General features: G+C 50.4%; 1 protein-coding gene across 1 annotated transcript in view; it reads right to left on the bottom strand.

Annotated features, from left to right (window-relative positions):
• Positions 1-13,236, bottom strand: part of IRS1 (insulin receptor substrate 1) — a 48,811-nt gene extending 35,575 nt beyond the window's left edge. The window contains exon 1 of the mRNA XM_068200910.1: positions 8,656-13,236. Coding sequence (XP_068057011.1) covers positions 8,679-12,209 — 3,531 coding nt within the window. The 5' untranslated portion in view covers positions 12,210-13,236 and the 3' untranslated portion in view covers positions 8,656-8,678. The remainder of the gene's footprint in view (positions 1-8,655) is intronic.
• Between the last annotated feature and the right edge of the window lie 624 nt (positions 13,237-13,860).

Genomic DNA, 13,860 nt, shown 5'->3' with positions numbered 1-13,860 from the left:
AGATTCCCTCACTGACACACATAAGCTGTCACTGGAGGTGTCTTTGCATCTCTCACACAGCACAGGGCACAGGAATCTCAGGTCAGATCTGAAACAAGTCACAGCTCCAGCCATGGTGTTTCAAGCTCCCCACCTCCCTTCTATTCCTTTGCAGTAACTTAAAAACTGATAAAAGACTCCAGCTGAAATGTGCTGTAAGAGAAACAAACTCAATCTTCTACCTCCCATGTACAGTTCTTGAGGTTCTTTTACTCTCTCAGAGAAGACACACAACTCTCAGCACAGCATGTACACAAATGCTACAGGTGATGTACAGACATGCAGGTTCTTGAGAGGAGGATGATAGGAGGGTTTGGTTTAGTTTGGTTTTAATGCCACAGTTCAGTGAAGTAAGGGCAGAAGGAACCCATACAATCAGACTGGCTTAGTCTCCTCCACTCCAGCTTCAAGCTCTTTATTCCTTCAGGGAGCTGTGCCACTGAAGGAAGGCTCCTGTGCACAAACTAGCTAAGTATTTTACTGACTGGCAAGTCAATCTTATGGAGTTCTTATCCTATAGTTGTGTCTTAAATATTTGTGCACCACATTGAAAGCCAGACCACTGAAACTAGACAGGAACCAAGACTGCTAGTTAATTCCCATTTTTCCTATTCACACAGATTCTGTATTTCAAAGAAAGCATGTGCAACCGTTAGGTGCCCTAGTGGTTAAAAATGTCCAAATCCTACACAGGCTGGAGGAGATGGGCTGAGGCAAAAGAAGAAACACAGTCCATTAAAGCTGTAGATGTTCCCAGACTCTACATTCCTCCCTTATATAACACATATCATCAGAGAGTTCAAATGTGCAAGTACACTTCAACAGCTCTACTAGCTGTAAAGTGCACAACGTCCTCCTGAAGCATACCTTATTTGAAAATTTAACAGGTCATTTCTTCCACATTTCCAGCTTCCAAAAAATAGAATTTTACAACAGTTAACAAAATGTACACAGGTAAATTTTCTGTGATACACCATGGAACAGTACATTTCACCTTCCAGCTCAGGTAGCTGACACCAGGTCTTCCAACTAGACTCCCAAATTATTACAAGCACTTGAACACACACAAACTTCCACTGTCTCTTTTACCTGATCAAAAATTACTCTGAACAAAATACACTTCACAATTACCCAAGGTTAAATCTCTAATAATAGTCTTCAGAGAACATGACCTAGATATGTCAAGCATGATCAGAGAGACATATATCAAGACATCCTTTAGTTAGTTAAGAGTGCCAGGCTTATTTAAATCTCCTTTATCTGTTCACACCTTGGCTTTTGTTAAATTTCACATCATTTCTGTAAGTAGAGAGTAAAGCTGTTAAACTTGTGAATCTTTTTTTTTTAAGTTACCTCCTAAAACTATCTCTATTTCATGTTTTCAAAATAATAATCACCACTTATCAAAGCCCCAGAATTATGTAAAAATAGAATAATGCTACTCACTTTTATGAACAGGTACTGTAACACGTCAGATGATGTACAGATGACCAAAAGCCAGCTTTTACCATTCTGACAAGTTGAGAATTCAGACCCATTTGTCAGTATTAATATAGTTGTGTTGCAGCTCTTACCACAAAATGAAAACCACATCTGCTGTAACAAGCCACAATAGTTTTGTCATTTGAAGTTTTCTTTTACAATATATTATTTAAATTTTTAAAAAGTGAGAGAATCTATACTTAGTAATCCATAAGACAAATTATTAAACTAATGAACCCTAATCAAATTTATAACTGTCCAAGCAGTAGAATATAAAGAAGAAAATGCTGCAGTTAAAAAACCCTGTGTGAATATAGTCCACCTTCTAGTGTATTTTATAAAATCAAGGAGTTTTAATGTTAAAATTCACTCATTCTTATTTATCTTGTCCTTAATTCAGATTTGCATCTGTGGTTTACTGTTGTGGTTGTGGCAGGGATACTACAAGACAAAGAATTCAGGAAAGGAGAGCTGGAGGTAAATTCTGCTTGCCTTACTAAGCAAATCATCCTGTTAAGGTCAGCAGAATATCCAAATATTAAAAAAAAAAAAAAAATCCAATAACAAATAAGGACTACATGTGCTTCCTAAGCAGAGTGTTCATCCCTGCAATAAAGATTAAAAAAAAAAAACCCACAGGAGAAACACCTTCAGAAAACTGCAGTACCATGCAAAATGAGCACCTCTTAAACAAACTCTGTGATATCCAGGCTCTCCACATTTCTCTATACTCTTCCTCAAACTTTCAAATAACACCATCCCAGTTCCCCTCAGATCACAAACACCTTACAATTCTCTCTATCTACATCATCCTGCCATAGTTTGTGTGTCCCCCAAGTAATTTCTCTCTCATTTCCACCTCCTTCCCACACCGGTTTCTGCAAGTGTTCCCCCGCCTTCACCTCAAGCTCCCCATTATCTCATGCCAGCAACCCCCAGTCTCTCCTGGTCACAGCACAGGTCCCATGAACAGCTTTCCCCTCCTTTTTGCTCTCGTCTCTTAAGAGTATTTCATAACTCTGTCAATCAAACACAATAATTAGTTTTCATTGAAACTTGACACAGAAGTTAAACCTAAAGTCAAATTAGTTTTGGAAAATAATATCTATTTCTCTTCCATATCACTGGACAACAAAATTATTTTTAAATCTTATGTGACTTTACTCACGTAATAATCAGTACTGAACAGATTAATTTTCAGAGCTTCAAGAAACTGGGGAAAAAACCCTCATATTCTTCACAAACAAGCTATTATACACTTATTTGTGCAAAAGAATATTCAAGTACATTTATTTTAAGTACTTGCACTCATGTATTTAGGAAGTCATGAAAATTGTGTAGTCCTAATGAATATAAAATTTTAGCTATCATAAAGCAGTCCTGAAACAATGCACCATACTGAAGATATTGGTGAAATTACATTCCCATTCCACAGCTGCTTGCTGCATTTTATTAATGAGCTGTAATTCTCTATTTACAAGTGTTATCTAAGGAAATTTACGATCTCCCTACAGCTGCTATTAAAAATCAGCATGATCCTCACCCTGCAATGTCCTGTTTCATTTTCAAATATAAACCACATCCAAAAACCAGTTTAAACATTAACTAAATGTGAAAACCATGTGCTAAAGATGTCCAGGTAGTACCTCATAATCATATGAATTTGTTTATAAATCATTCTGTTTCACTTTTTAAGCCAGGAAAACAAAAGAGAAACATCTAAACCCATTAATTATAAGCTTGTGGTCTTGTTAAACAGAACTGCAAATATGCAAGTACGTGGAGACACAGGCTCAATTTTGGCAAATACTTAGGTATGGGGAAAAACTGGTGTGTGCATACAGCAAGAAATGCACTGTTTTGTCTACAGTAATACCCACAAAGCATGAAAAATGTTCATAACATGCTGGTATTTACCTTGGTGCTGACCCAAAACTACAGAAACTTCTGTTCTTCAGTTCGAGAAACAACGCGCCCCTAGAAACTTAATTTAACTGAACAAGTCTTGTTTTGGCACCCTTGTGGGTCTCTTCCAACTCAGGATATCCTGTGATTTTATGAATTGCTGTGTTCCACCTTAAGTTTTTAACTTGAGAAAAAGAACACAACTATTGAAAACTATGAAGGAAATAAATTAAAAAAGCAAGCAGTGTCCCCCAAAAAATAAAACCCAGGTACATAGTACAAGAATGACATGAGTAATTTTCTGTTTACCATCAATGTGTATTTTCACGAGAACCACGCAAAAGTTTAGTTCTACCCTTTTTTAAAGTGTTTTGCTTTAACTGGATACAGGCAAAAGGTCTAACAACCCCAAAGATGCCCTTGTGCTGAATTCCCATTATACTGTTTTCCATTTTCTTACATCACCAAAAAACCTCAAACCACCCATGCAGTGGGTGAACACATCAGCATCAAAGCTAGAGTGAGCCAAGTTACCACTTGCTTACACTACACATATTCTATTCCATGTTATTAGCACTTACATTCAGGAGTTCTCAGAGTCATCAACAAAATGGAAATGAAGTTTTGAAGCTTTGGAGATCAAAGCAAGATACCTGAATTCATTCTGCTGTCCTGCTACTTCATTTCCTGTTTCTCCAGAGCCAACATCTAATGGTTTCTTTCTTGGAATATTTTTTGACTACATACTCAGAACGCAAGTTATCTGCAGTTCATCTTCAACACCCCTGCTCATTTGAGGAGCCTTCTCATAGCAACCCCAAAAGCAGGATCCACAGCATATCCACAACATCTGCTCACCTGTTGTCTTGGGTTTGTGTGCAGGGTTTTGATACTGGGGAGCTACAGGGGTGGTTCCTCCAAGAAGCTGCTGGAGGCTTCCCCTGTGTGTGACAGAGCCACTGCCCGTCAGCTCCAAGATGCACCTGCTGCTGGCCAAGGCCAAGCAGTGCCACTGACAGTGGCAGTACCTCTGGGATTACGTATTTAGGAACAGGAAAAAAACCTGCACAACTGCAGCCAGATAGAGGAGTGAGGATATCTGAGACCACTGTGGATACAGGAAACTACTCTGCAGAGGAAGTAGCAGCAAAGACAACATGCAGTGAACTGGCCAAATCCCCATTCTCATACCCCTGTGCTGCTGTGAGGAAGAGGTAGAGAAATGGGGAGTAAAGCTAAGCCCAGGAAGAAGGGAGGGGTGGGGGACAAGTGTTTTAAGATTTAGTTTTTATTTCCTATTATCCTACTCTGATTTGATTGGTAACAAATGAAATTGATCTGCCCAAGTTGAGTCTGTTTTGCCCTTGAGTGATGAGTGATCTCCCCCTGCCTTTATCTCGACTCCTGAGCCTTTTGTTGTATCTTTTTCTCCCCTCTCTAGCTGAGGAGGAGAGTGATAGGGTGACTCTGGTGGACACTTGGTGTCTAGCCAGGACCAGCCCACCACATCTGTGCATGCAAAACTCTAAGCAGGAGGAAAACGCCTTAGGGCTACACTGCTCTCTCCCCTCAGTTTTTCCATTTCAGGGGCTGGTGTTTCCCAGCACAACTTGGCAATTGCAGCAACACAGACTTCCAGCTACAGCATAAAAGGCCACTCATCAGATGATCCAAGCATCAAAGAGTCACCAGCTAGGCTAGACACACATAACAGTACCCAGTTCTCTACAGCAGAGGTAAAGGAGAGCATACAGAACTGCACTGAAACTACCGCACTTCTAACAGGAAACAAGAAGAGAGCAAGGGCAGGGCCAGCTGTTTGGAAACAGCAAGAATATATGACAGGGAAGGCAATGGGATTGGAGAGTGCAGAGGAATTCTGTGGGTGAGAGAGAAATGTTTTTCAATGAAATTTGGGAAACATGATTATTTCAGCCAGGATCCTTAATGTTAGGAGAAATAATTACACTAGGAATAGATTAAAAATACTTCAGAGTCTAATGCCTAACAGTTTGGAGACAGCTGGCAGAGAAGGACAGAGGAGTAGGGAAAAGGACAGGAGTTAGGTAGTTTGCATGAAAGCAACAGGCATTTAACTGTTAGGAGATGAATAGCCATCATTTGGGGTCATTGTCTTGTAGATGGCAACAACAGAAAATTCCAGAAGGGATAAAACAAATATTATCCAGACAGTTTTGGCCTTTGGGATGGGGTGGAAGATTGTTCTATGGAGAAAAAAATAAAAGCATGTATAGTCCCTTTGCCACTTCTGAGATTAAAAGTGTAAATAATAACCCATGAAAGAGAGGGAGAGTAAAGAACAGTCACTAAGTAAGAGTACTTAGTGCAGCCTTCCCCAACCCTTGTTCTGATACCTGCAGCTTCACCTTTCCCTTCCCAGCTCCAGATGTTTTCTCCTCTCTGCTGTACCTGCAAACACACCAAGTAGCTTTTCCTTCATCTTTCACTTGCTCATACACCAACAGGAGAAAGCACAACTGCAACCTCCCCGCTCTCAGCTGCAGCCTGAACAGCCTCAGCTGCCACGAGGAGCACAGGAGAAGCTGGCCAAGGAGACACAGCCCGCTCTGCTGCTCACTGGGAAAGGCAGGCAAAGCTTTGAGGAACTGTGGAGTTTTCAGGTGAACGGTTTGGCTGAAGGTGCTCAACAACTTTTCAGGCATGTGCAAGCAGACCCATAAATCATTCAGCTCCAGGCAAGTTTTCTTAGGAATGGCATAAGGTACATGGAACAATTCTCCTGCCAAAGCTAAGTTTTACCTCCAACGCAAAAAAGGTACAAGCACATGTCAAAAAATAGCTGTAAAAATGGTTTAGTATGAATGAAACATTGTTAGGTTTGTTTCCTTAGCACACTCAAGAGATTAACTAGTCAGGCTGAATTTTGCAAGAGAAGTTTCAGTTGATAGCAAGAAATCTAGCCTGGGAAATAAGAATCCTAATGGTTAATGTCTGAGAAGGCTACAAGCAACTAACAAAGCTTTATAGTGCGGAAGGGGAAGGAACAGCCATGGCTCAAAGTCCCCATATAATTACAACCTGATTCTTCCCTTGCCTCCCAGAAGAAGCTGTGCCTCCTCAATCCAATCCAAATTTTGGGAAATGTGAACCAACTTCAAATAACAATTACTCTATTACACTCTATTTCATACAATGCTGCCCTTAAAAGCATCTGCATAGTATTTTTCAGCCAGTTCTTTTATCAGGTCTTCCACATCCTAATCTTTCACTGAACAGCATAATCACAGCAGGTATCTATCTAACACCACCATGGAGAGCATTGCCACAGCTTTTACATTAAAGATGACACAAAGTTCAATTAAATAAGTTGTCCACAGCAAAAGGAAAGCAGTGCATTTGGAAAAAAACTGTGTAAGCAGTTATGTCACTGCTCCCCATCAGACCTGCCTTCTCATACCCTTCATATATTCTTTATTTACCCCCACACTGACCAAGGATCTTCTCTCACACTTACTCTACAGTCTCAGCACTGCACAGGTGGGAGGGAACAGTGATGTTCCCAGCAAAGTGACTTAACTGCAGAACACATTGCATCCTCTGGCAAAAGTCCCCTCCTGAAGAATTCACAACACCAATGCTGTCCCAAGCAGATATGGATTCCCAGGGTAACAAGAGCCATCTGCAAAAAAAGGGCTCTTGCAAACACATGCCAGAACTGAGAAAAGGTGTGGCTGTGTAAATTGTGTATGTTTAGTCACAAATAATGTATGGTGACACTCAGCACAGTTCTGTCAGCCACAAAAATTACCATTTTCTACCAGTTACCACTTGAACCAGACTGGCAATATTTGCACTGATCTTAAGTCTTACCTCGAAGTTTCAAATTAACCTAGTATTCATAGATCATATAAGAATAAGACTTAATATTCCTTTGCTCTAAGGGGCAACAGCAGCAATGCCAACAGCAAATGTGAAGAGACTGTTTTACTTTCGTTCAGGTTATAAGGATGCAAAACATCTAAACACGAAAAACATGTGATCCCAGGCATCACACCAACACCAGCCCTCAATGTTCCCTTCAACACAGCTCACGGGGAACACAAATACTGAGATGATGTAAACAGTGGTATGAGATTCACCCCCTAATGTCATTGCATATATTCATAGTAACTGCTTAAACTACTGTGATTGCTGCTGCTCAGGTATGTAGGGAACTGTTAAAATCGAGTGACAAAATTTACTAGATAACTATCTGCCAGTACTTGCCTGCACCAAAACAAAACACACTTCACCTTTCATGAAAGGACTTACACAGGTGCACTGTACTTTATGAGCTCTTAACAAGATACATTGTTCTGTGCTGCATGAAGTTCCCACTCAACAGAAACATCCCACTGCTTCCAACAAGGCTCCTACTCATCTTACATGTCTGTATTCAATGTGCAACAGCCTAGCAGAAGTTTTTCCCGAATTAAAAATTAAAAGCTTCAGGAAGAAACAGAAAACATTAGTCAATGCCAAAAACACGGTTCAGTTCATAGGGCTCATTTCTTGTGCTGTTTGTAACACCGTGACAGGTGAGGGACAGCCACACAGTATCAACTGAAACACAAGTGAGAGATACAATGCTATAAAGGCTTTGAAGTCTGTTTTCAAACTCACAGCTCCTTCCAACAACACTGAATTAACACTGGTCACAACCCTGTGAGGTAAATGCCCTTAGCCCACACGCGTTAGCACGGTTCACTGCTCAACTCTTGGTCACAGGCGTGATGATCACTGACCAAACCCGGAATACACTGGGAGTTTCCTATTTCCAGCCCAATACTAGAAGTGACTCGATTGCACACCCCTCTCCCACTCACTTTTGAAGCACTGCTAATTCCAAAAAGTAAAAAAACGTGGCAACACGGTAAGCACAGTATTGTATCCCCGGCTGAACAGGAGCGTCCGAAGCTGCTTTGGAAGCACTCCCCAGCCCGTGCAGTTGCGGGCCAGCGGCAGGACACACGCAGGGATGCTGCACTCCTGGACGCTTCTGTCACTAAAACACGCTGCAGTGAGGCCAGAAGGCTCAACGAAACCCACCCAACCCGTGGGTGCCCCGGGGGACGATGCCCCCAGCCCGCGGAAGGCACCGCCACGAGCAGACTCAGACTCGACCCCAGCCCCAGCCCCAGCCCCCTCCCCGCGGTCGTTCCGCTCGCGGAGCGGAGCCGCGCCCCGTCCCGCCCCGTCCCGGCTCACCTTCCCCGGCGGGCGCCCGGCTCCTACATCTCCTCCCGCTTCTGGAAGCTGATGCTGGCGTACGCGCTCAGATCCTCGCCACAGTGGCCACTCCCGCGCTGCTGGCCCGGGGGCTTCGGCGGCAGCGGCTGCTTCGCCTCGGCGGGGGCGTGTGGGTGGTGGTGGCGGCGGTGGCCGCAGTCCCTCACCAAGTCCAGGTCGATGTAGTTGAGTCCGTTCTCCGGGGCGGGCGCGACCCCCGGGTCCCGGCGGGCGGCCGCCTCCCCCGCGCCGGGCCGTAGCCACACGTTCTCGAAGGAGGCCGAGCTGTGCCGCTTCACCTCCTCGGCGCCCCCCGCGCCGCCGCACGGGAAGGGTGCCCCGAGCCCGCCCGCCGCTCCGCGGGCCGCGCTCGGCGTAGAGGAGAAGGTCTCGGAGCTGTGCCGCCGCCGGCCACCCTGCGGGTCGGCGCGGATCACCTTGGCGCTCTGGTTGCGGCCGGGGCTCAGGCTGACGCGGGTGAAGGCGCTGCCCGCGCCCAGGCCCCCCAGCAGGGACGAGGAGCGCGGCGGCGCCGCCGACAGCTCGGCCGGCGGCCGCGGCAGCTCCGGGGACGCAGCGGTGGCGGCCGCCGGCGGGGGCTTTTCGGGGCCGGCGCGGCCCCCTCGCACCTCGGCGTAGCTGATCAGGCGGGCGGGCGAGCCGGGGGACGGGCTGTCCGCGTAGTCCGAGCAGGAGCCCCCGCCGGCCGCGGCGCCCCCCCGCTGCATCGCCACGTAGTCCAGGCCGAGCCGGGCCGCCCGCGCGGTGGCGAAGCCGGGCGGGCAGGGGGCCCGCGGCGGGCCCGGCTCCATGTTCATGTACTCCTCAGCGGCCTCGCTGCCCGGCGGCGGCAGGGCCATGCTCAGGGCAGCCGAGGGGAAGGGCGGCTTTTCGCCGGCGATGAACTCGATGTTCACGTACTCGCCGGGGCTCTTGGGCTCCGGGGGCAGCAGCACCGGGGGCTGCTCCCGGGCCCGCGGCAGGGTGCTGGCCTTAGGGCCACCCAGCGACAGCCGCGTGGGGCGCGCCAGGCGGCCCTTGGTCTGCACGGCCGTGTCCACCTTGCGCGGGGGCTGCGCTTGAGGCGGGGGGCCGCCCTCGGGGCCGCCGCCGCCGCCCAGGCTGTCGCTGCTGGTGGAGGAGGACGAGTCCTCGGCCGCGTAAAGGAGGCGGCTGGAGCCGAGCGCGATGCGGGGCTGAGGGCTGCCCTCCTCGGCTGTCCCCGCCGGCCTGCTGCCCCGCCGGTGCACGTGCTTGAAGGAGCGTGGCAGCGAGAAGTAGGAGTAGATGGGTTTGTGGTGCGCTACGGTGGCCGCCTCCTCGACCCCCGGCTGCCCCGCAGCCCCGAAGTAGCAGTCGGGCGGAGTGCTGGTGGTGGAGCCGCTGGCTGGGGACATGTTGATATAGTCGCTGCCGCCGCAGGGGAGCTTCCCTTCGTTGCTCTCCACTGAGAGTTTTGGGTGGTGGCCGGCACCATTTGTCCAGATCTTGCCGTAGCCCGCAGAGCTGCTGTCGGGGGAATAGCTGCCACTGGGGGACATCATCATGTAGCCATTAGAGTCCACTGTGGCTGGAGGGTGGCGGCCACCCCTGCCAGGGTTGATGATCTGCTGTGGGGCCGACACGCTCTTAGGACTCATGGGCATATAGTCACCACCCTTGGGGGGCCCCCCACCACCGGGCACAGGGGCTACACCAGGCGACATGGGCATGTAGCCATCATCTGTGTGCGGGGCAGAGTTGGTCCGATGATGGCCACTGTCCATGTGGTGCATCTCCAGGCACTCCTCTGGGTAGGAGTGAGTGGGCACAAAGGCTGAGTGGCGGTAGGAGGGCAGCCTGCTGCTGCCACAGGGGTAAGAAGGCAGCATCTCCGTGTACTCCTCAATGGAGGCCACTGAAGACTGGGAGGGTGTTTTCTGGTGGGAGATGGTGGGCGAAGTACCTGCAGAGTGAGTCCGCTTTCTGAATGCCTTCTCCAAGTCAGCAACCTCCTCACTACCACCTCGAGGACAGCAGGGTGTACTAGGATAGCGGGGCTGCTGCTGAGGGTGGCAGGTGCGTGGGATGAAATGGCCATTGGGCGCTGCCAGGCTACAGCAAGAAGAGGTGGCCTTCCCTCCCATGCAGATGTAGTTGAGGTCTTCATCACCCCGGGCAGGGGGGGTGTGTCCCAATGAATCAGGGGTTACACTGCGAAAGGAGCTGCGAAAGTCACACGGGCTTGAACCATACTCATCGGAAGAAATAAATCCACCATCACTAGGAGAGCCAGAAACTGAAGCACTAGACCTCCGTGGGAACAGGCAGTCTGAGGTGGAGCCGTGGCCACTAGTGCTGCTGGATGACAGGCTGACTGGACTGGTGGCTGAAGGAGAGCAGCGCGAGGAAGGCATTGGGATGGACCGGCTGTGGTTGAGTGGAGGATGGAGCCTGGAGTTGCCACGGTGTCTGTGTGAATGAGTCCGGTTAGCACTGGGACTAACTGGGCTACCATCCACAGAGGCAGGTCTTGACATTGTGCCTTCCCCATCACTCGATGCACGAACCCGGAAAGAGCTGGGTTTGCCACCTGTACCTCCACCACCAGCAGGAGAAGTGGCCGTGACACTCTCAGTCCTGGACCGCCGACTGAGCCCCACTTGGCTCGGTGGAGGGTTGTTGACATGGTGCCTGCGAAGGGGCACAGAGATCGGGTTGGAACAGTTTGAGGAGGACTGGCTCTTGCTACGGGGCCGGAATTCCTCACTCATGGCTCGCATGGCCTCCAGGATAGTTTCATGCATGTTCTGTGCCACTACTGAGTCATCAACTTGCATCCAGAACTCACCAGGTCCAGTGACAGCTGAGCGTCCCACCTCAATGAAGAAGAAGTTCTCAGAGTGACCACAGCGGCGGATATTGAGCAGCTGCAGCACCACAGCAGCCGCATCTGAATTCAGCTTTACAAAGCTGATGGTCTTGTTAGTCAGGCACAGGCGGTAGATGCCAATCAGGTTCTTTGTCTGGCCTAGGCCCTTAGGCTTCAGAATTACTTGCCAAACTTCCTTAAAAGCTGGACCAGGGGCTACCTCACCATAGCTGTCCTCACCTGCTTCCCCCAGTCCTGTGCTGCTGCCTCCAAAAGTGACATCACTGTGGTGGTGGTGGTGATGGTGATGGAAGTGATGGTGGCCCTTGGCCCTGTTGTGCAACTGCAGCAGTGCTTGGTACCAGCTCTCCTGCTCAGGTTCACTGTCAGCTGCAATGGCAAAGTGCTCGTCCTTGGTGTAGAGGGCCACCAGGTGCTTATTCTTGGAGTCAGCCCGTTTGTTGATGTTGAAGCAGCTTTCTAGCGGGATGGAGCGCTTGGGGGCCCCTGACTTGTGTCTCCATTTCTTCTCATTCTCATAATACTCCAGCCGGGCAGGTCCAGACTCACTGGCTGCCCTCAGCACGAAAAATCGTTTATGCATGCTCTTGGGTTTGCGCAAGTAACCCACCTTTCTGACATCTGAGAAGAAGCCCTCATTATTATCCGTGGGGCTGGCCATGATGAGAGGTGGTGGAGCTGTTACTGCAGCTTGCAGTCTGCAAGACCCCAAAACAGCCAAGCTAGCCAGGAAAGGCAACCACTTAAAATAAAATTCATGCAGCAACAATTTTTTTATAAAAGAAAAAAAAAAAAAAAAGAAGAAAAAAGGCAAAATAGCTCAGGATCCTCTTCTGAGAACGGGACGGGGGAGGGACAGAAGCAGGGTGAGAGCAGCTGTTCAGTGGCAGAGGCAGCTTCCAGCACCAAATCAGAGTTTGTGTTGCTGTTTATGCCCAAATCGCGCTTAGACGCGTAAGCTCGTCCTTAAAAAGTCCAGTCCCGATCAGTCCAGACGAAAGTCTCGTCCCAAAATGAGCAGCCGGGAATGAAAATCGCATCTTCCCTTGCAGGGGTCGGGCTCCGGCGGGGCCGGTAGCGGGGCGGGGGTCCCTTTCCTCCGCTCCCTGCACCCCTTCCCCGGCTCAAGTTTGCCTCCGCGAGCAGCGATCTCTGTTGCAGATTAAATATTCTCTCGGGGGCGGAGATTGTTTTGCAAAGTCCGGGGTTTGCACCTAAAAATGCACGCTGCTCTCCCCTCTCTCGCTCTCCTCCCAAAAAAGAGAAAAATTAAAAAAAAAAATGCCGCCCACAATACAACCCCCCTTCCCCAAATATCAGCGCCGAGGCTGCTGCTCCCGCTCGAGCGTGCGGAGGAGGCTGGCGACCCCATTCAGTCCCATCTCGTTAGGCAGAGAAAGTGCCATTTCCACACGCGGCGCAGCCCGGCAGCGGCGGGAGGGGAGGCAAGCCCGAGTGCCGAAAGAACATCCTCTCTTCCTCCTCCTCTTCATTCCAGGCGGCAGCGCCTCAGCGGCCGGCGGCGCGGCCCCCTCCCGTGCCCCAGCCCGCCGGGGGAGCGGGCACCGCCGCGGCGGCTCCTTCTCCGCCGGCTTCTCCTCGGAGTTTCCCGGCGCCCCGCACCAAAACAGGCGGCGGGGGCCGCGCTCGCCAGTCCAGCCCCCTCCGCCCGCCGCCGCGGCTCAGGCTCACTCCAAGGAGAACAACACGTGACGGCGCCAGTGCGTGGACCATCCCCGGAGCCGCCGCCGGGCTCCCGGCCAGCGCCGCCGCTCCGCCCTCCGCCCTGCCCTCATTCAGCGCGGCCGCGGGGCCGCCGCCGCCGCGCCCCCATTGGTGCCGCCGCCCGTCCGTCACGGCTGCGGCGGCGCCCGGCCGGGCTGGGGCGCGGCGCGTAGTAAAGAGGCGTAGACGCCATTCAGCGCCGTGTTTTTTATACCCGCCGCCGGCGGCCTCTGCAGTGTGGCGGCTGCTGGGCCCGGCCGGGCGGGGAGATGCTCCCGCCTATCCGCAGCCCTTGCCGCCGGCCTCGTGCGGAGGGGAGGGGAGCGGAGCGAGGGGCGCTGTGGCTGCGGCCGTGGGGCCGCGCCCGCCCCGCTCGGGGCTCGTTCCGCTCCTCGGGCTCAGACGCGGCCCCGGCGCTGCCAGCGCGGCCGGTCCCCAGCAGGGGCCTGGCGGGAGGGAGGACTCGGCACGGCGCTGCCTCCATGGCGGGCGAGGCCGGGCCCCGGCAGCGCTCCCGCCACCGGTTGTGCGGCGGGTCCCGTGTCTCCCCGCGTCGCTCCGTGCAGCGGTTTAAATTAAACCGAGCG

This window comes from Anomalospiza imberbis, chromosome 10, assembly GCF_031753505.1.
Source record: "Anomalospiza imberbis isolate Cuckoo-Finch-1a 21T00152 chromosome 10, ASM3175350v1, whole genome shotgun sequence".
NCBI classification, from domain to species: Eukaryota; Metazoa; Chordata; class Aves; order Passeriformes; family Viduidae; genus Anomalospiza; species Anomalospiza imberbis.
The sequence above is the reverse complement of the archived record's forward strand: the minus strand, read 5'-3'. Positions and strand labels throughout refer to the sequence as shown.